The following is a 23710-nucleotide window of genomic DNA, read 5'->3' as shown; positions in this document are numbered from 1 at the left end:
CAGGCGGTTGAAGCGCAGGTGGCCACGCGATCTTTTCACCAATGAGTGAATTCTCCCCTCATGTATTCATGTATTTATTCTATTATCATGTTGTATCTGCTTCACTTGTTGCAGAATTATACTGTAGTTGTGAAAATAAATAAAGTATAATAAATTAAAAATGTTTGAGCTATTTTATTGGAATTCAATCTGAAATTACAATGTAAGTAATCTTTGTTTCAGTCAAACTGGCCGTAATATATTGTGTTTTAAAAGTCAAATAAATTAACAATCTATCCATTGCATTTAGATAATTGTAGTTGATACGTTCTTCACACACAAACCAATTATTTGGAGCCATAATCTTCACAGAGTTGTTATAATCTGAAGAACACTGACCGGGGGCCGGAAGGGCATTAAAAAGGTTTCGGGCGCACATTGTTTCTTAGATTTTGACGTCCTTAAAATTAAGACTAATTAAAAAATAAGATCTTTCTAATATAGCCTAATAGCGAGCGATAATGAAATATCTGTTGCTTATTACATTGAGAATATTTATAAAAAGAATGAAGGCGCGAACCGAGAATAAAATAAAAATTGAAGAGAATTGTGCAAGACGTTCTGTTGATGAAGTCGGGGAACCCCATGACAAACGATCTACTAAACAAGGCTGATTAACTAAAGCTTTAATGTAATTTCGCCTTCGTTATCCCATTTATTTGACTAGAAATACTTGCTTTTTTATTTTGATTTAGTCTCTCGATTTATCTTCTTCCAAACATCATCAGATTCTATTTTGTTCTTCTTATTTACAGCTTCTCTCTGATCATTCTTTGACTGCCAATCAGGACTCAACTGTTCTGCTTTGTTATCGAAGTGTGTTCTACTACCCCAGCGTCTTCTTTTAACTCTAATCCTCTCTGTGTACTTTGTCCTCGGCTGTTGTTGGTCCTTTGTGATATCTCTCAGAACTCTGAAGAGAAATTCTAGAGTTTTAAATCGGGACGCTCTCTCTAATCTAATAGATGACTTTGAATAATTCCCCGTAATGAGCACCCGCTACGCCACTGCAGACTCTCGCCTTCTGCCTCTAACTCTACAAACCAAAGAACAAGGGCGATTTATCATCTTCTTGCTTGGTAGCGATGCGGCCGCTCTTGCCACTCTAATCAACTCCACTAAATAACTTTAACAATGCCCAGTGTGAATTAAGATTTATTATACTGTTCTACATTGACAGTGGCTGCTGGAGAGGGGATCTGCATCAGATCAGTGAAGACTGAAGACTGGATCCAGTTATGACGTCTTAGAGATCTCTTCTCAAAATGGCGCCACTAAATTTGTAAGATGTGAGGCAATCTACTAAATTATCAATTACATTATCTCTGCACTCATCTTACTACTTAATATTCTTTTACTATTTTAATTTCGCTCTCTCTCGCTCTAAATAAAGAGCATCTCTGTCTCACAATGCTGCAGTTTTCGAATTGGATCACTCTCGCAACTTTCTGCAACACCTATTATTATACTCTAATGACCAACCAATAAAAGCGCATGGAAACTCTTTTATCGATGTACGTATGTGACCAATTTTTCAGATAAAGTTTATCTTGGTTTGATTCTGAAAGAGATTTGAAGTCATGCCAGATCCCAAGTTATTTCCATCTGGGTATGGTTACTTGTTTGCTTTTTTTTTTTAATGCCTAAAATTGAATTGGCTTGATTTTGATTACAGGAGCGTTGGCTAGTTTAACATTAGAACCGATGACAGTTGAGAAACCAACGTTCGCCACAAAAGGGAAAAAGTTCATGGTGACCACCAGCGACACCGTGGTTCTGCCCTGCGAGGTCAACAATGTCGGTAAGTGCCCCAAATTTAAAAATTAATTATGATATTATTATCATTTTCACTCTGACGGTCCAAGAGACCAAGAGTTAAGTCTTTAGTTAAAAATAGAAAAAGCATTCTAAGTATTTATTTATTTTATATTGTAAGTTTTTAATTTTATGTTATTTATGAAGATAAATGTAAATATTAATTAATAAAGACAATTATTATTATTATCATTTAATGATTCTTTTATGAACACCAAGAGCATATACGGGTCACAGAGAGAATAAACCAGCATCAACTGTTTCTCTAATAGACCACTTACAGGAAATAGTTTGACATTGTCGTACATTAAAAGTAAAATTATTATTGTTAAATAAATAACTTTAAACAATTTGTCGATGGTTAAAGTTTCAGAAGCCAATAAATTTAAACATAGCTCTATAACTGATAATTTTTATCAGTTATAGAGCTATGTTTCTGTACAAATCAGTATTGAATTCATTAAATTCTGAACAATAAGAAGAGAGATATGAGGGATTGAAATTTAAAATAGTTTAAACACCGTTAAACTATAACCTTCTATATCTCAATAACTACTAGCACTAAAACATTGCAATTTATACCAGTTATAGAGCTAGATATTCACAGCATCAAGACTCTCCAAATGCCCATCTGCATAAAATTCCGAATCGAATGACACCTCATTCATCAAAATCGGTTCGCGAGTCTAGGCGCTCAGTTGTTTGTTTATAAAAAAAAGTAACAACTGCAAGAAGAACAAGAAGAAGATTTTCTGAAAATGCCGTTTTTGCTCATTTTCAGTAACTTTTTTCACGATTACAGTTATAAAGGAGGATTGGCCCTAAATATCTTTATAATAATAAAGAAAATTTGGGAATTTTATCTTTTGTAGAAAAAGAGAAAAAAATTGTCAAAGTTGGATGATTTTCAACGTTACGCTTTTTTGTGCACTTTTTGACGATCGATCCTTACACAACTGCCCTTGTGGAGAGTTGCATGTGAGTAATACTTTCTAAAAAGTTGGAGCAAAAAATTTAAATATTGAAGAGTTGTTATGCTGGAAATCTTCTAATTGTTGCTTCAGATTTCCCTTGTTGAATTTACTTTTTGTCTGATTTATTTAACATTTGACGGTACGAGAAGTTTTATACGTCACCGTCAGCTTACTCTCTGATCAATTATTAGACAGAGAACTGTAAACTTGACTCCAGAGCCTCTAAATATAGCCAGCTGAATGCAGAAGGCTAATAAGTTTGTTTGAGCGACTTTAGGATACCTTTCAGATAAGACGAAGACACTATTATACTTGGCAATCACCTGCCGACTTTCCAAAGTAATTTAGCCCTGCTAAACATCACCCAGCTAAGTGCCAACTTAATTCTAACCAAGTTTGACGACTCCTAGCAGAGCTGGCGGAGACGGGATAAAAGTGTCTGTTTAATAACTTCCAGCCGAACGCAACGATCCATGGATTGTTTCTAGTGGAAATATTATTTAAATTGCGCGAGTACATTACTTCCTTTTACAACTAGAAAGAGAATATTTTACGATCGGGAGCAGATTTACGGCGTTACAAAGCATGGATTTTAGGACAGAGATCCCAGTTCAAATCCCACGTGTTGCTACTTTTTATCTATCAACAATCAAGCGAATGCTTCCACCTCCGTACACACATCTAATTGGTAGTTGGATGTTAAGCCACGCCTCATAAAATAGGCGATTAATTTTCTTTCTTTTTTCTTACTAATGAACACGTAATGCTGTAGAATTATTTAAATGGTTTCAGATTTGTATTTATTGCTGTCTGTAGAGATTCATGAAAACATTTGTTCAGATGCAGATGAGTAAGGTACTCAGAAATCCCCGGTATTGAGGGAAATCAGTTCAGGAAAACGGCAGGAAAAGTTTCTCTTTGCTGAAATAATAAACATTTGCTGATTTTAGCACCTTTTTGCCCTTTTATCTAACCACACACGCTACTTTTTATACTTATTACGGAGTGTTGCGCGAACATTCTTAAATAGTCTGCAGCTTAGAAACTCTGTATAGGTGAGACCCCTCCTAAATATTCGCTTACCAATGAAGCACCAGGTTGACAGCTGTACTTCGTTGTATGGAAATAAAATTCTGGATTGACAGCTCCAACCTGGAACGTCAAGTTTGCTCTTCAGCGAATTGGTTTTATTAAAGTATGCAGACAGAAGTCTCCAGGAAATAGTCCAGCGGAATAACCTTATTTACAGTCTCGGTCGCTCTCATTGCGCGGAAGTAGAGCATTACTGGATGTGATAACAAAAGTTACTCTCTCACATCGTAGTTTATACAATTCAATTTGCTTGAAATTTAAAATTTGTTTTGACAAGACTGTCTTTATATCATATAAAATTTCCAAATTTTCTTTAAAAATATAAAGGAATATCCTTGCTCATAACAGTATTTATTTATTTATTTTTTTTTTTTAACTACTACAAATTTTGAGAAAAAAATGCCAAAAATGTGCAAAAACGGCATTTTTAAAAATTTGTCTTGTTCTTGTTACCTTATTTGTAAACAACGTAGCGCCTAAACGCGTTTACCAATTTGTATGAATGAGGTTTCATTCGATTCGGAATTTCATGTAGATGCGCCTTTTATGGGTCTCGATGCTGTACTTCTTATGAAAGAGGAATTAGAGCAGTTATGTATGGACCCTCATAAAACTATTATTATTATTAATCACTCTGTAAATTTTATCCCGATTTTGATATAATTTGGCAGGATAATGGAGTTAGGGTTCCCAAACGTTACATTTACTACACCTACTAACGAGAAGTAGGGCAACCGTTAACATTTATCGACGCGTGAACAGAATTTCACGAATGGTCATTTGTTTCCAAATTTTCTGTATATTTAAATTTTAGAGGTATCGATCTTTTCGAGAGAGGTTCGCCCCACTTAATATTAATAACCCTGAAAATCTTCGCCATATTTTAATAAAATTTGGCAGAAGAAAAGTGACAGGGAAATTAATACTGTATTCGCTGTTTGATTTCTCTTTGCACTCCTAGGGAGAAGTACTGAAAACGCAATTTAATTTTCATTACTTTTCTTAAAAGGAAGTTACTGTTATTTTTTGTATTGTATTACATCTATATAACATTGTAGGGAGAACACCTAGAATTAAGAATGTAATCGAAGAAAACTACATTAAAATACATAACAAACTAGATTAATTATTAATTAGGTAAATATTACATTTAATGATGTAACAATCAATTTAATCGATGAATGGACTTGAACCGAACAATGCTTAATTCCTATTGCTGCAAAAAAAAAGAAAAATTGCACTTAAATCAGATAATGTATGTTGGTACGTCGTAAAAACTATTTTTTCAGTAGAATTTTTTTAAAAAACCTGAGTGAATAATGTAATACATCCTGTTACAACTAATCTAAGTTAAACGTGAGCTACACTTTACTGAACCAATATTTTGTAATTGGCCAGCATAAGGGTCTGTGACAACTAATATATTCTAAACAATACCAATGAAAATTTATTGCAGTAAAATTAATCAAATAATATCAATGAAGTATTTAAGAAAAGTTGGATATTTGCTGATTAGTGTACTCTTTACCGTTTAATCTACCCTTATACTTAACTTTTTGACTGCAAGTATTTGTTAAAGAGGATTAAATATATTCATGTACTGAGGGAGAATGACTTAAAGCTGCCCTGAAATTATATTAAAGTTAAAGTTTCAAAGTAAAGTAACTTGTCTAATGCTTTCTACGCGGAGGCAACTAAATAGGAAATTGCAGCAAACTCGAAATAGCCGCACTTGACTGGAAATTAGGCTAAATCTTTCGTACTGATAAATATTATATAATTTTTAAAACAATTTTCTGAAGAACTTAAAAAAAAAACTTAACTTCTTCTTTCTCGAAGAACAAGTAGCAAATAACGTAACAAGAAAACAACATATTAATAATTAATCATTAATGAAGAAGCCTCAGTCGGAAAGGTAAGAGCTAAGTTGGTACGTCGGCATGTTCATGTTTGCCTTGCTCTTCAGAATAAGTCAACAAGACTGACTGTAGACACATCCACTAACAATCAGCTCGCTGGCTCATTCAAATCTCGAGAGATGTTTGTTGTTGAGAGGTTGTGCAAGACTGCGAACTGAACTCACAGCAACCAACGCAATCATGTTTTGCCATAATTGAGAACAAGCCATTAGGCGACAGCGACCTCACGGGCAATCCTGCGAGCGCTCTCTTTCCTTCCTGACAAATCTCACATTTCTAAACATCCACATGAATTTTTTAAGCCTTACAGGAAACCAATCAAACTTTAGACAATTCAGACATATGATTCCTGAATTTGGAAGTTTACAGGGTTCACACATATTCACCGCTGTCCTCTAAATGTATTGACTTCAGTTTCAGTAACTCTAAACAAAATGGCGGAAAGTTCAAATTTGGAATTTTGCATGGGTGCTACGAGTGGAAGTGACAATCACCTTCAGTTCAAGTCTTCTGGACCACACTGAATCCCAGATTTAAAGAAATATGTGGCTGGAAAACATTTTGAATCAAATGGAGAAGTGATTGCATGTTTACCATCTTCCAGAATCGTTAAAAGGAATCATTTCAAAGGATACACGTTTGACAAGATGGATTGAACTCCCTTCTTTGAGTCCTTCTTTGAGTAATAGAATTCCTTTAGAGGAATTAAGGTGGAATATCAAATTACGAGTTCTAATGGAAAACGAGTTGCTTCAGAAATAAGTTTAGAAAGTTTTGTTAAGAGGGGAAGCCAAATTACATTTAACGACTTATCTTGACTGGCTTGCGAGTTAGTTATTACCTCACGAAGAAGATGAGATACAACTTGACGACTACTTAGCAATTTCACACTCTACGTGTTTAATTGTTCATTCTCGTTAAATTCTATATTCTAAATTCACTAAGGTTGCTTAACATGCGAATTTTCCTTCTTCCAGGATGCCGGCAGGTGAAAGTTCTCACCAGATTTCTTGATCGTGTCAATCTCTGGGTAAGAGATCGAGCTGTTTTTTAGTTTTCAACGGAAATATCGGTTTTTTATTTTGAGGTTTCCCGGAGTCGAAAACATGTGTGTGTATACACACCGTAACTGAAAAACGACAAATCGCAGTATATTCAAATTTGATTTTCAGCTCAGGTACCTACGGTATTTGCCACGGTAAGGTTAGTCAAAATGGTCAACCGATACAACTACTTCACTGAATCGTTTTTCCAGTTTTTCACAAAAAAGCTTTTTCTTTTAACCGTTTCAACCAATAGTGTAGTTGAAGCTCTAATCAAGGAAATCTTGAAAAACCGAAAACATTATTTAGTAAATTGGTTATTTTGGTTGACCCATTCTGATCGAAACCTTATCGTAGGTTCTTAAATGAAATAACAAATTTCAGTTTTCTGCATCTTAGCCACATCCATTGAGTGCGAGCTGAAAACCACTTTTTCGAACTCAGGGGAAACGGATATTTCAAAGCAAAACTGAAAACCTGCACGATTACAGTAGCTCCTGTTACTGCAGTGAACTGAAGGGAGGTAAAGATAAAGGTTCACCTTCACAATAGTTTTCCAGCTTGAAAGTGACTGGAGATAAGTGAGTGGGAGGTGCACTTTAGTAGACACACCTGTTCGCCACTAATGCACCACTATCGTCTCTATTTGAAACATTTTCCGAGAAACTTTATCTTAGCGTCTACCACAGGTTCCGCCGGTCCATTACATTCTGCACTTCTATCACCAGTAGATGTCTAAATGTACACAACTTAAAGATCTAACTAGAATCCCAAATTGAATTAATTTTCTCCTCTAGAAGAACGGCAGTACAGGAATGACTTTAACGATTTTTCTCTTGGTTTTTTGGACTGTCATCTTTTGGGCTTCTTTAAGTCTGGAAATAAGATCGACTGAAAAACATCTTTGTTTGGAATTGTGACTGGATGTCGATACTAGTAACGGGCACACTGCTGTTAGAGAAAATGGCGCTAGTTTACGTCACCAGATTAGTTTTATTTGCAGCACAATCCATGTTCTCCGCTTGTAAGTTCCTTGAGTTTGTGGTCGCTCATTCCTCGTCGAATGTGATAAAGTAGGCTGTGAAGCAAACAGTAAAGGGCTTTTGGGAGCAAACGTCATTGCAGCAACAAAAAGGACCAAAAAACTTAAAATAAATAAAAGAGTTAAACAAATGGAAATATTAATTTGATTGCATTTGTCGTTCCTAACACGGAAGAGTGGAGCTAACCCTCTCATGTAGGAGAGAAGGGCTTTGTACAATCAGTAAATGTTTGTCGTTAATGCTTGCTCGACAAAAAAAAAGACATGTGTAACGCAGAGTGGATCTTGTATTGCGACACAGCGCCTGTTGCTGGCCGGGGACTGGCGGAATACCTCCATTCGGGCGAAGGGTCATCCCCGTGTGACAAACAACCACGTTATTGTTTAGCATGTTCTCCAGTGAAGTGTTCGTTGGCCAACAACAGAACTCATACCTACGGGTGCAAACAAACCCACCGTACCCTACATTCGGTCTAACCCAAACCAGCTGGCCACTTTGCGCGCATATTCTCAACATTTTTTTTTTCCTCCGCAAATCCAAATTCACTGTTTTAACAAACCACTCTAGCTCGGAGAGGATTCTAGCAAACCCACCCAGGTAATCCCAAACTACTCGCCCACTTAGACTTGAGTTATTACTGAGTAACGCCTCTTGTAAAACATGGCTGAAATTACTTGCTAGAAGTGCTTCTATTGAGGCTGTGTTTCTCTCCCCCCAACCAGAACTAAAGGTAAATTGTCACCTTAATAGAAATTTACCCCACATGGACTTTATTTAAGCTGTATGTTCCTTCTGAATGTTAATAAGGCCCCTCTCTAAAAAATTACCATTTCATTTAAAGTTTGTGTTAGAAAAACGTTTTATAAAAACTTACAAAATAGAAATAATATTGCATCGCATCACAGATCTACATTAAACAGATCTACATTATTGCAGTAGTCACAGATCTACTTTAAACATCTACATTAAACCATTAAAATTAATAATGGTAATTTTTAGAATTTAGAGGTCATCATAAACAATAGTAACTAAGTAGTAATTTAGTAGCGCATGTCAGATTAAAGCGCCTAATCTCTTCGGAAGAAAATAAATAGATTCTTGGGCTATCCATCATCCGACTTACACTCAAGGTTCTAATTCATAAATTTCCTTAAATATTTGAATATCTTTCACTCTTAGCCCACAGAGGGCCCGCCCTTAATTGAATTTTCAGGGGATAGTGTTTCAAATAAACTTGTTTATCTATGAGTGTAATCACTGCAACTGATATGAAAAATCAGTTACAATATAAAAAGAACGACTACGAAAGTGGTGGTAACAGTAGCTCAAAAGTAAAAGTAGCTACATCGGGTTGAAGAATTTTCGGAATACAAAGTTACAGTCGGGTCCCTGATGGAGCCAGATTGGAACGGAAAGTTACTGACGGCTCCCTGATGGTGCAGGTTAGAACGGAAAGTTACTGTGGGGTCCCTGATGGTGCAGGTTGGAACGAAAAGTTACTGTGGGTCCCAGATGGAGCCAGATTGGAACGGAAAGTTACTGTGGGGTCCCTGAAGGTGCAGGCTGGAACGGAAAGTCACTGTCGGGTACCTGATGGAGCCAGATTTGATCGCAAAGTAATGTCTGTCCTTGACGGAGCCGAGCCAGATTGGAACCTGAGCCATTCACACATCCTCCCAGACCTCATAAATTTCGTCTTTGGCATAAAAATAAATTCAGAAATTTCTAAATTAATGTAAAGCCCTATTTAGGGTTACTTAAACATGAAAAGAAAAAAGTTCGAAATAGCAAAGGCGAAAGAAAAAATCGGTTTAACTGAGTTTAAGGAAAAGCTCCAGGTTAGAAATCCAATTTTTAGTTTTCCGGTGAAAATGTTACTTTACACGCACACGCGCGCATATCGAGGTTGGGAAAGGTTCGTAACTTGTGTTCAGAGTTCAGCTGTGTAAACTTGCACTTAAAGCTCTGCATAAAGTGTAATTCCTAGGTACTAGCTTTTTTCGCCCGAAACCAGCCGAGGGTGTACGATAAATTAAACCAAGTTCAGGTTTAGATCAAACTGTGCAGTTCGATGGCACGCTATATTTACCTCGTTTGTTTTATTTTTTACCTGCGACCAGTATTTTCGTTAATTTCCGATAAATTACGACATTTATATGATGGCCTCTGTATTTGTGCAGTAGTTTGTAATTGATCGGGCAGATATTGTGTTAGGTGTTAGAACTACAGGCATGCTTGCAATTATTTTTATGGGCCAGTTATGAATGTAACCGCAAGAACGTTGAACACCACGTACATGTGGGTGATGGGCTAGAAGAGAAGTGGGTCACTAAGCGAGGAAGCACATGCCACACGCTGACCCCGTGCTTCACTATTAGCTCTCAGCTGTTTTACATCAGAACCCTAACTTGATAATGTCTGGCCGACACGAAATACAAACCAAACTATTTGTTTGGTTTCATGTTGCTCGTATTGTTGTTAAAGAAAATAAAAATGGTCTGCCCGGGTATTATTCAGCCATAAATGGCCTTTTTTGTAATCTGAGTTTACCTACAAGGTCAAAAATGCTACTTTATAAATTTTTTTTTTTTTTTTTTTTTTTTTACTTTTTTGAGATCTGTTTTACCTGCGAGCTTTAGCGCAATAGGTCGGTTATTTAGGAGCGGAAACAATACAGGCCTCTGCTACGAAAATATGTCCCGCCATCTTTGCTACGGGAGGTGTTTATGGTTAATTTTAGAACCCTGGCCAGGGTTACCTCATTTTTTTCAGGCATTGGGCTATCAATCAATAAATTTATCCTCTTAGTGAACAGAGAGATTTTGACGCCACCCACTAACAGAATTCCAGGAAGTTGGGTATTAGGCTTGAAAAGCCTTCCCATTATGAAGATGTTAAGGGGGATTGATCTGTTCTTTGGCCTAATTGCTTATACAAGTGCTAATAATAACATTTTCTCAAAATTAGGTGCTATTTTTAGGACCCTCTGTTTACTCAATTACTAATAATTGAGTAACACTTTATCGCAATAATGTTTTGTACAAAAAATGGTTTTTCGGTAGATCTGGGAGAAAATTCCTGGTAGACACCCCTCTGAGTGTCATCCCAGTTCGGCGTACGATTTTACATGCTGTACTGTTTTAGGAAGAATTAAACGTGTTTAAAAGCGGGAATTAGAACATTTGAACCTAAAAATCTGCAAGAGAAATCAGATTGTGTGAATTTCCACGCCATTTTTGTTTCTGTTTTAATTAAATGGGGATACAGCATTAGAAATATGGAATCCCAGATAATATTCAAATGTGTAATCAACATAAAATAGAGTACACAATTTCTCTGCATAAATGAACTGCCTGTAAGAATATATTGGGATGAAGGAGAGGAGGGAGGGAAAGTGCGGCGAAGTCGCATGTTCACATTAAATGCGATCCTCAGGGTGGGTCGTAAATTAATTTAGCTGGCTGTGCTAAAGGGGTTCTGGGGTTCGAACAAGCGATGATGTGGATTCACATTCACACTTTTCTTGTAGGTACTGATGTTCACGAGGCCCGTGTTAATTGCGTTTTATTGTATTGTTGGTTTTATTCGACGCAGCGCCATGTTTCTCTCGTTTTTGTCAGATAACATCCATGATCAGAGCTTCATTCATCAGTCTGGAGTGGAGTGTATGTGATTTCCAACAAGATTGTTAACTAACAGTGAAAAGTGTTTGTAAAAATATCGAAAAAGGTAGTGAAGACTAGTATGTTTATTTAAGTTGTCTGTACGTTTGGAGTGCAGATAATGCTCATGAGTTGTAAAGGCGGTGTTAAATTTTTACCAGGGGGGCGCACGAATTAGACATGGCGACTCTGAACTTTGTTCGTTAGTTTCCTGGACGCATGAACGCCTTTGAAAGAGTCGAAATCTAGAATCACTAAGAAACACTTTTTCAAGTCATCACCAAGATTATAAAAGCGTACATTATACAGATGTGTAACCTTGCAGAGAAGCCTAGTGAGCGAATACTTCCGAAGGAAGTTCCAAAAAGGGATCAGGCATCCCTCTAAAGAACTTACCTCTGTAATCCTACTGGAAATCCAACATGCGTGCAAAATTCCAAATATAAGGGACATCGGTTCAGGGTAAACGCCACTTTACTGAAGAAATCTTGAGGTTTCTAGTAAGTCGTTGTATTCTTGTACAGATCCTAATCCAGGAAAATAAATAAAGGCGAATCCCTACAGCAGACAGGAGTTAAAGTTTTACACCAGATTTTCCTTCAATGAGTTAATTATTTTAAATTCTTTGCTGATTAATGTGGAGGATTGCTTTTGTCTTGAAATATTGGCCGAGTTCATTTGAATTCTTATCTCTTTAGCGTGACTGAAATCAGCCTTCATGAACAGGTGATTGGGGCTAGATAGAACCCGGTGATATTGTCTGTTTTAAATTACAACAAAGTGGTTTTAATGAAAATTATTATGTTAAAGCCATTCCTATCATCAAGTTTATTAAACTAGAAAATTTATACTTGGAATTTTCCACTTTTCGTTAGGTAAGTTTTGGCATTTCTGATCTCATACCAGTATATGTACTGTAATATATTCACCCTGAATCATTGGACCTAGATCGTTGGGGGCTGCAAGGCCGAAGGAGCTAACGGCAGCTCCGAGAGTTACCGTTAAGAAAAGCCACGCTAGTGGGAAACTTCATTTGATGACACCTTGGATTAGTGCTGTTCACTCTAGGTACTTGGTGGGGATAGATGGAGTAGTTGGTAGGAGCCTATTAAGGGAATGAAATTGGAAAGGAAATGGGTGAGGCGTCAGACTATCAGGCCGGGGTTGTGTGAGGAAGTCCGGTGGTTCATCCGACATGATTAAGTAGTCCACTTTGCATTCAGTTAATATTCAGTAGTTGTGTCAGCGGCTGCAGGAGGAGCCTCGAGATTGGACCGTGCGGTCCACTGGAGCATCTTGCTTTAATAGCAACGCCCATCCCACCGGCTCCCACATTTACCTTATTACAAAGAATGTTTGAATTCATAATTTATTGAATAAGACAGGATTATAAACACACGTAGAGATTAAAACATCGCAGGTGGCTGACATGGTACCTTGGACCGAAGATACATCACAAGATTCTAAAAGCTTCCGCATTTGTTTAACACTTGAAAATTAAAACTGTCCGGTAGGACAGTTGTATAAGGGTTGACCATCAAAAACTGCACGAAAAAGTGTAACGTTGAAAAACACCCAACTTTGACAATTTTTTTCTGTTTTTCTGTAAAAGATAAAATTCCCAAATTTTCTTTAAAATAAAGGGCAAATCCTCCTTTATGACTGTAATTTTTTTGCAACAACCCAGATCTTATAGGTTTCGAGAAAAAAGTTGCCGAAAATGAGCAAAAACGGCTTTTTCAAAAAATGTTCTTGTTCTTGTTCTTCTTCTTCTTGTTGTTCTTGTTGTTGTTCTTGTTACCTTTTTTGTAAACAACGTAGCGCCTAAACGCGTAAACCGATTTTCATGAATGAGGTGTCATTCGATTCGGAATTTTATGTAGATGTGCCTTTTGGGGGTCTCGGCCCTGTACATCGAATGGGAGAGGAGTTAGCCCCCTTTATGTAAGGCCCCCTCCAAAATTATTATTACTAATTACTCTGTAAATCTTGGCCCGATTTTGATAAAATTTGGTAGGATGATAGGGTTAGGGCTCCCCTACCTAACAATAAAGCGACGATCTGCTCTTACACTTGTTAAGGGGAAGTATAACAATCGTTTCAAATTATCGACACGTGAACCGATTTTCATGAATGAAGTTTCATTCGAATCGAATTTTTGTACAGATTTGTACTTTAAAAGTCTCGACGCTATGCCTCATAAGGAGGGGAGTTCGCCCCACCCAAATAAGGCCCTTTCTAAAACTTACCAATATTTCTACAAAGCTTAGTCCGATTTTGATAAAATTTAGCACGAAGAAGTGATTAAAGCTCCTCTACGTGGCTGTGGAGTGCCATCATGCTCTTACACCTACTAAGAGGAAGTACTGCAATCGTTAAAATTATCAATGAGTGAACCGATTTACATCAATGAATTGTCGTTCGATTCAAAATCTTTGCCTTTTTAGGGAGAAGTACTGTAATCGCAGTTTATTTTTCTTGCTCCTCTTAAAAGGAAGTACTGAAATCGCAGTTTAATTTTGCTATTTACGTACAAATACCTTCCTATTTTATTCAAAACTCTTTCTCAAAAAAATGGTTATTGAGGATGGTTTGGGGACCGCAACTATAACCATTCTTTAAAAAGATCTCTCTAGTGGTAATTACGGTTCCGATTTAACACCTTATCAGGTTATAATGATAGAATAGCTTATTCCAAATTTTAAAAAAATCTGTAAAGCAGGCGTAACTTTGCTAATAGACAAAAAGGAAAATCTATCCAAAAGGTACAAAAATCTCCTTAACAAAAACTTACAGTTTAAAAAGTTAAGTATAAGGGTTGATTAAACGCCAAAAGGTACACAAATCAGCAAGTACCCAACATTTCATTAATACTTCATTGATATTATTTAAGTAATTTTACCGCATTAATTTTCATTAATATTTTTTAAGAATTTATTAGATGTCACATACCCTTATGCTGGCCAGTTCATTCATAATAGTTATAATTATGATAAAATGTATATTATATCTTCGTATAAATAGGTACTTTATTTTAACTCTATTTCAAATTATTCTTCTGATTTCTCTTTAATGTGCCCTTTATTCTGAATTTGTCACATATACATGCATGTTAAATTAGAAAAAGACAAATTTAGAGTCGGCTACTGTTTAAATTTGAATCACGGAGGATTTAAAACAATATTTCAGTCTTGAATTCGTCTTACCGAAATATTTGTGAGCACAATTACACACAGTTAATAACAAGTAGATTATTCAAAATTATTTATTCATTTCTCAATTGTAATTTAATTTAGTTCCCCTAATTTTACTTATAGTAAAATACTGGAATAATTAGCTGTCCTAAAAATATGCATATCTTATTTACTTTATATTACATATACACAACATTGTGGGAAGAACACCTAGATGGAGAATGTAATTGAAGACAACTATATTATTTACGATAAAGCCAGATTGACTACTACATAAAATAACAATTACTTTAATCGAAGAATGAACTTAAACCGACGATTTTTATTTAAAAATAAAAATAAATAAACAAAATCATTGATGTATGTTGGTGTAAGCATTTTTTAAAAAATTTTTTGAATTTTTAAGCCTCATATTTTTTTATTTTTATAACGTTTTCTTTTTCACCTGTAATCAATAGTTTGATTATTATAGATAAATAGATATTACAGTCAATCTAAGTTAAATGGTGTGCTACTTGAACAAATATTTTGTAGATGAAAATGGCCAGCATAAGGGTATGTGACATCTAATAAATTCTTAAAAAATATTAATGAAAATTAATGCGGTAAAATTACTTAAATAATATCAATGAAGTATTAATGAAATGTTGGGTACTTGCTGATTTGTGTACCTTTTGGCGTTTAATCAACCCTTATACTTAACTTTTTAAACTGTAAGTTTTTGTTAAGGAGTAATTAATGGGTTTAACGGTTCACCTACAGAAAGCTCCCCGTTGACGTGTCGTCACTTTCAATGTATATATATATGTATATAAATATATGTATATATTTTCATTATTTTAACAAGAACAACTCGAATTATATTCCTGAAACTCATAGAAGATATGTTTACCTTTTATTTTCTATATTTTTCCGGGAAATTTGGTTCCAGACCGGAAGGGCTACCCTTTCCTTTGAAGTATCCTTAAGATAGTGTCCTATTCAGCACATAATATAAACAGCATGAAATTTATTTGCTGAAATCCCACGTTTTAAGGAACTCGCTTCACCAGAAGTATGAAATCATTTGAAAGATTTCATATTAGCGTCTGGTTCTCGGCTTCTGAGGCTCAGTCTTGAAATCTACTCTTCGTTTTGTTTGAGATTCTTTTCATGTAAATGTAATTCAAGAGGAGGGTTTCTCAGTTCTCTCCAGGCTTTTGCTGCGGTAACCCTATAATGGAGCCAACTAACATTTAATGAAAGGTCCACGTAGACTCTGGAGAACTGGTAATAACAGAAAAGTCAGTGGGTTACCCCCCAAAGTTTAGTTTCATTCTCAGGGCGATCTCTTCGTGATTTCCAGTTGGTGCGAAGATTGTTCCAATTTCCTCCAGCCGTCGTAAGCTTCTCGAACAAGTAAATTTAATAATATTTTCTACCTCTTTTTGAATGTAACTAATGCTGTTTTTAGTTGGAAGATTGGGGTACGTGCGAAATCTAGAGGTGTGAACATACGTAGAAGAGGCTTTAACCAACAATGTGGGCTTACCACTAATACAGGCAACAGAGTTAATTCCAGAACCTGGTGGTAATACTCGGTGTTGAGTGCAACACTCAGCAATAGTTGGGAACCTAACTGGTGTCTAGCTCATAAATAATAATGCGGTCACTTTATCTTGGTTGGTATTCCATCTTGGACCACCGGTGCAAACGTGTTGCTGGTAAACCTGTGAACAATGGCATGGTTATCCTGAATGACTCATAGGTCTTCGGCTACATTGGGTATACACAAATTGTATTAATATGTAACAGGGACTCATCTATTCTGGTATATATCGAGAGGTAATTTGTGTGAGTTGGACTCACTAACACAAACACGATGAGAAGATTACCTCAACTCTGTTATGTAGGATAACCTTACTTACCTTACTGGAGTCTGGAGGGGGAACATAATTTGAATTTTCACTAGACTTAGACTACAATAGCGAGCCTCATGTTGCTAAATTTTGATTTCATTCGCTGTAAATCGAACTAATGCTAGAGCATTTCCGCCTCCTCATCCACCGTTTGCTCTTAAAAGCAAGAGTTGATTTCCATTTCTAAATAACTTTTTCACCAGAAATAAAGCTAAGCTTTCTAAAAACACACAAAGAAAGCTGCACCTCTTACTTTATTTTGTTAGTTGAACAATTTCAGACTAAGAAATGATCTCCAGTCCAACATCTATCTACTCGATACAGTTTTTGTGATTTTTACTGGAATATCTGATGTTATCTCTCACTTCGACCTTCTCTCATCGCAATTCACTTAATGTATTCTATTTAACTTAGGAGGAGGAAGTGGCTAATACTCACAAAATTTGTGCAGTGAAATTGTATTTCCGCTCTCCCACTTTTTCTTATTATTTTATTCTTTGTTCAGTTTCTATTGATATTAAGTAGGCATTGAAACCGCACATTGCAGTTAGATGGCTCTTTAGAGAAAAGTCCCCCCCCCCCCCCCACATTCTGGTAAGAAAAATGTTCCGACTACAAGTTGTAGATCTAGGTATCCAACTGTGCGACTGCCGACTTTCCGATTTGAAAATCTCAAATACTCAAAACTATATTCAGGAAAGTGGCATTTCCGATTTTATCCAAATCCTAAATATCAAATAAGAACTTTCCGCGCGATGTTCTGATTTTGGGTTAATTGAGCCACGCATACCCAAACTCAGTAAAACCGCTTTTTCGGATTTTGGGGACCTAGAAATGGATATTTCGGTGCAATATCTTTCAAAATTTATTTGAACTCCCTTTTTTTTACGGTAGTTCTGGGAGAGGCACTAATTTCTGAAGGAACATATCTGTGTGATCACAGCTCTAAAAACTGTCTAGTGTTTCTAGCAAGAAGCAAATAAGCAACGTAAATTTGTTAGAAATACGGAGCAAACAGAACCTTGAGCAATTTAGTTAGAGGATGACACCTGAGTGTTCTCACCAGATCTGAGAATAAAAATAGAAAATTACTTTACTGTCTGTGAAAGCAATGAAATGGAAGTTTGAATCTGGATTATGAATCCGGGGTAAATGCCTGGAGAATGGCATTATAATGCTGCAATTGGTAAACCAATTAGGCAAACTAAAGTGCGCGTTTAATATGTATGAACAAAACAACCAACTCCATATAAATATAGTTAAAGTAGATATGTTTAAAGATGTTTTGTATGTTGAGGGAACACTGGTAATGCCGGGAGAAATCTTGTTGCGGATAGTGGAGGGGCAATGAGTTAACTGTCTGTGGTCTTTGGTTTGGGGAAAAGCATTATGCAGTAATTATGAAAAGTTTATGAACACGGAATAGCTTCTGAGCGAGTATAGGAGGGGGGAATGGAGGTAAACAGGAAGAGCTTTGGTAGGGGAGCGGGGGTGCTGAACATGGTGTATGTAAAGAGTGGAAGAGGATGAACATTTGTCTTAAGGAACGAAACGGCCCAGTGTTAGAAATGCGGCGGAACGTTAAGTAATGTCAAGGGTGTTAGGTAATGTCTGTGTGCGGGGACACCAGCAGCGTACTCACAGTTCAGCGTCAGAACTTACCGCCGAGGAAACTGCTAAACTCTTCCGTCTAATGCGCTCCATTCTCGTCTGCATATTAATGCGCCAGGCCTTGCTCTACATATTATGTCTGCTAACTTAAGTCTAATATCTTTAATGCGCGCAATCATGCAAAACTTTGTATTTAATATATTTATTTATTATTCATAAAAATGCTGACTTTCTTTGTATTGTCAACATTCTCGATCATGATGGGCACCATTATCTTAGTGTAATTATCTCAATTCTCTTTAGGATTTGACCTTTGTCCTACTCAAGCTGGACAAGCTGGTTTGTAAAAGATAAAATACTATATCACTAAATTGACTAATGCATAAGATGTTTCAGTGTTGTTTGAGATGTCTGACAGTTTTTTTATGAGGAACAATCTATGCACTTTAAGAATCTCATATCTGGCATACTCAAGTTTATTATTCGTGCACACATCAGAGATAAATTCACATAAGTATATTAAAAGAGCAAACAACACAAAGTTAACAAGTAATCACAGATCTAATGTAGATTTGGGCGTTTAAGGGTGATGAGGAGTGTGTCAGTCTGCCTGAAGGTAACGCCAGGGTCTCTAATCTAATTACATCTATCCAAATACTCATCACTATTCAAGCGACGGCGACGCCATAACCATCCCTCTTAAATACCCTCAACAATGCAGACATAAAATATTCCTTGCCGCGCTTAAAACAATGCTTCATTGATATTTAGCGGAAGTTGCCTGAGAAGCCCAATTTTACTGGTTACATGACAGGCTGGTGCAGGTTCGCGCGCTAAAGCAAGAGAAACTTCTGAGAGTTACGGGCGGAGAGCTGATCATTGCCGAGTATGTGGAAGGAATTATAAAAGAAAATGGAGAAAGAAAATGTATGGCAGTGGTAAACAGTGGCACCGCCGGAAGTGCTTGTTGTCTCTGCAGTAATTACATCAAGGAGAATCGTGGAAACACAGGAAAGGGAAATTAATCAATCTTGGCCAATTAAATTATCTTTAAAGAGAAAATTACTTGATTATGATGAGAAAACCGTCTCTTTCTCTTAAAGAAGTTTATTTCTTTACTTTTATTTATCTACAGACTTGTGGCAAATAATTTCATTGGAACAGTAAATTATTAAGGCACAATTCTGATTGCTAAAACTGGAAGAATCGAAAATAACGACTTAATGCAATTAGTACTTTAGTGTGGTGGTGGGTTTTGAGAAGTCCGGATGAATATCAGTTGTTTTTGCCGTTTAACTATCTTCAAGAACCTGATAGACGATAGAAGTCGCAAGAAAATTAAAAACAAAAAATAGCTAGGTAAGGAAGTGAGCTAATCAGTCGAAAATATTTAAATATTTTTTAAATTTTGATTGTTTGTCACAAAACATTGAATTGCTCGATCAGAAGATATTTATACTACCTGTTCAGTGTTCGAATAGTGCTTAATCTATTCAATATATCGATGGCTTTACTTGCAAATTTCGCAGGTAAAATAGAAAGTAAGATGATCATAAGGCTTTCTTATTATATGCCTAATCGCCTTGGCACTGGCGAACTCTCAATTGCGGAAAGTGCTTACCTCAGAGTATTGTTATTCCGAGCAGAACTAATTACAAACATTAGATGACAGTACTGAGCAAGAGATGCACAAAAGGCGAAAAAACCTAAAGAACAGAACATTTTGCTTCCAACAGAGATAGGGCTTAATGTTACCCAACATTAATGTCATTGTATTAAGATAAAAAGGGTTGCCTAGCAACGTACTAGCGAACCAGTTTCTGGAGTAAAGAACACCATTTTTGTGAATAATTTTTTGTTTTATTTATTTATATATATATATATATTTTTTTTTTTTTGGCATTGCTATTGCTTTGTAGGAGCTCAGAGGGCAATTAAAAGATAAAGCGAAGTGAGTACCTTGGGGCTCTGCAATCCCATCCACGAACTGCGGCTTTGTCCCCTGTGTCTGCCATTACGTTCTTGTTATTGTGGTGACGCAATCTTTGAGTGTAGTCCTGATTCTAAATAACACTGAATAACGCTGTTCACAACAGCTGACTAAATTATACAGTATTTTACGCAAAATCTCTTTTTGATTTAAAATTAATTTACTTTCCACCATTTTGTGCACCTGCAAACTTACAAGTTAATTATTTTTCTCCCTTAATTTTCAACTTACAAGCTCCTATTAAATTGGGAGCGCATAATGTATGTTGGGTTTGTATTTATTTTGTTTTTACTGTTAAGTAAAATGTGTAACTGTAGTTGACATAATTTATTATATTTACCAAATGTTCCAGATTTGATTTAATTCCGTTTCTAGTGCTAATTAATTATTACTGGAGCCATTTCCAGTTCTGATATATTCAATGAACTGTGTAAACTTGTTTTCATACTGTGAGGAACTCAATCAAGTGAACTCCTCACAGGAATCGTGGACCACCAACTGGGTGTTCGAGTAAATTAGCGAGTTGTTTTTATTTCAATAAAAAATGTTGCGTGGGCTTGATGAACAACCGTCTGGCTGTGGGCTCTGAAAACAAGCATCACATATTGTGGGTTCGATCCATTGAAAAGAAGTTAACTTACGCTTTGATTGAAGCGAAAACAAAATCTGGTCTTGACGCCCACAGTACAATTGATCAAAGTCTGAAACGCAAATTTTTTTCCTAATCTGAAATATGACCTCTAATCTACTACTTGCAGTTTTAAAAATCATAGAACTTCTCACGCGCCTATCGTAGTATGAAGTTGGAACTTGCTGCTGTTGTGCCAGCGATCATTTATCTGCAAAAACTCTCTCAGACAATCCCTAAAACCACATTTTGTACTCTGGGGGGGGGGGGGGGACAGGTCATTTCCTTTGAGAACTCGATGGCGAATTTGAGAGAATCGTAATACGTTGAGATAGCTATGAGAATATGAAAAAATAGTCACTTTAAAAAATTATTCATAATTTTTGTTTTATTTAAGACGCGTCAACAGCTGAGCTCATTGGCTAATTGCCCAGAGGTGTTACGGTAGTCTCACTCCCCTAATTAGTCTGAACTAGGTTGGGACTATTATATGTTTAGCCCATTATCTCTTCAGAATTTAGAACAAGAGGCGGTAACTTCTCAAGCTCGGAGAATGATAAGAACTGGCAGCTTTATCAGCAGTCCGGGGGTGGAGCTTGTTTGTCTAGAAGAAGATGGAGATTCCAAGCGGAAGGTGTCCAACTCTGAATGCATGCTTTAAAGGGATTGATTTTCGTTTGTACTCTGCCAAGATCAAGCAAACAATCCATCAAGCGGAGGAATTGTAAAAAGCGGCGTCAGTCGCAGAGATAAAACAAACAAATTAGATGTATCTGAGCGCATCTTAAATTTGTATTCAAGTCCTAATCCAACGAAAAAATCTACCGTGAAATCCTTAATCAGGAGTGGTTAATCTGTTACACGGAGTGGTTACTCTGTTACACGGAGTGGTTACTCTGTCACACAACTTCCTTTACATACTCTCTTCCTATCTAGCTGAAAGTATTGTAATCAACTCAAATTCTCAAAAATGAACCTCCATCTATATGATATGAATTATATATTACAAAAACTGAAAAAAATGGTATTGATTAGCACATCCGGTGGACGGATTTGGACCATAGCCTTCTATCGAAACGGAAATGTTTTAGTCTTGGATACTCAAAACGTGAGTCTGCGGTGCTAACTCAAGTTCTTGATCTTCCAATATTTTTCCTTCCTCGAGGTGAGTGAAAGCAGTGTAGTCCAAAGGCATGGCGTGGGATAGTAGTGCTGCTGATTGTGCACCTGGAAGTTATGATCTTGATCAATGAATAGAAGGAACTCATCAAATAGCCGGGGCAGGCTTTTCCCCCAAGACATTGCGCGGCCAAGGGGCAAGTTGTACCATCCCTCGGAATCTAATCTTGAAATAAAGCCTCACCTTCTACGTTGGTCCAGGAACTTTGTGCCATTCTCTTATTCAACGCAACTAAACAAGATTTGGAAAGCTGGCTCATCTTCTTCAGTCACCGTTCGCAAAGCAGATTTTGGCTAATCACCCTCACCCTTGTAGTTCCAGTTAGAAAATTTCAATTTTCTAGTTCCATTGATATCACCGCTAATATGCAAGTGGAAATTTTATTGAAAATTGCCGATTGCAAAGCAATCTGATTGGATATAAAACAAGTTTTTTCTGCACTTTCTCAAATTTCAGAGCATCTGGCCTTACTGAAATTGACTGCAGTGCTAGGCCAGATCATGACAGCACCAAAATAAAGCTAGAAATGTAGGATAAACCTTGGGAATGGAGAAAACGGCTAGTCGCCGCCAAGACCCTTATCATTACAGACATGACAGCGAACGGAAGTCAGATCAGAATGACAAGATCTTTGCGCGGACACAGAAGAAGAATAAGCGCAAAGTGTACAGATTTGTTAGACTTAGCAGGCTAGGTAAAGCCCCGTTCGGCAGATGGAGTTGGCAGAGTGAGTTGTTGTTAAAGTACCCCCTCCCTGTGTGCGTTCGGGGGGAACCTGAGCTGGCAAAAGGCTCCCCCTCTCCTCCATCCGGTCTTGAAACTTTCCTGACAAAACTAATGTGGTATAAGTTATTGATCAGTTAAGCATGAAGTTAAAGTTATAGTTAGTTTGCTTTGCTTTAATTATTACTTACTCGTTAGGCTATCACTGGCTCACTCACGCACCCGTCCAACTTGCTCGGCTCCATATTTGATGGTGCACACATGACCCTGTGTTGCCATTACATTAATTAATGAAACGTGATGGAAAATCAAATATCTTAAAGGAGAACTTCACAAAGTACCCCTCCAGCGCTTACTTACTGGTGTAATTCTTTGGTGAAGAACAAAAGAAGCCGAGTAAAAGTTTAGAACAAAGATGTATTTTGCTTGCACAAGTTGGCTTGCGAGAGGCGGTCTCACCTGTTCAGTCAGTTCAGCACCAAGTAGCTCACCTTGCCATTTCATTAAGAGACTTGGGCAATTTCATAAAATGTGGTGAGTATTTCTCCTTTAAAATATTAATTAGAAACGCCAACATAATAAGGAGAAATGTGATGTCGGTGCTTGATTAGCGCAGTTATTACTTTCTGTTGCAGCGGACTCGTCCAATCTGGTCTCTCTGAAGCGTCTTCTCATTCTATGGTGGAACTTCTATTCCTTGTTCTGGTCTTTCCCTACTTTCAAGTTCATTTTCTGATGGCCTCCACGAAGGCTTTTCCACAAAGTTATACCAGCTACTATAATTTTCTACAGATAATTTGCTGCCCTGCAATCTCGAACACTACCATTTCTTTATTTACATCCTTTCGAGCCTTCCCATTGAGCAGTCCTTGCCTTCCTGAGGCATCTTCTCCCAAAAT

The 23710-nt window shown here is 36.8% G+C and overlaps 1 protein-coding gene across 2 annotated transcripts in view; it reads left to right on the top strand.

The window, feature by feature from the left end:
• The window catches only part of LOC141455771 (protein amalgam), a 553007-nt gene that overhangs the window by 342647 nt on the left and 186650 nt on the right, over nt 1-23710 (top strand). For both annotated transcript variants that reach the window (XM_074131135.1, XM_074131133.1), the window contains exon 2: nt 1715-1840. In XM_074131135.1, the coding sequence (XP_073987236.1) occupies nt 1715-1840 (126 nt within the window). The remainder of the gene's footprint in view (nt 1-1714; nt 1841-23710) is intronic.

Source organism: Rhodnius prolixus, unplaced genomic scaffold, assembly GCF_049639745.1.
Source record: "Rhodnius prolixus isolate KJV_2025 unplaced genomic scaffold, Rpr scaffold_4, whole genome shotgun sequence".
NCBI lineage: Eukaryota > Metazoa > Arthropoda > Insecta > Hemiptera > Reduviidae > Rhodnius > Rhodnius prolixus.
This window is presented reverse-complemented; position numbering and strand designations above follow the sequence as displayed.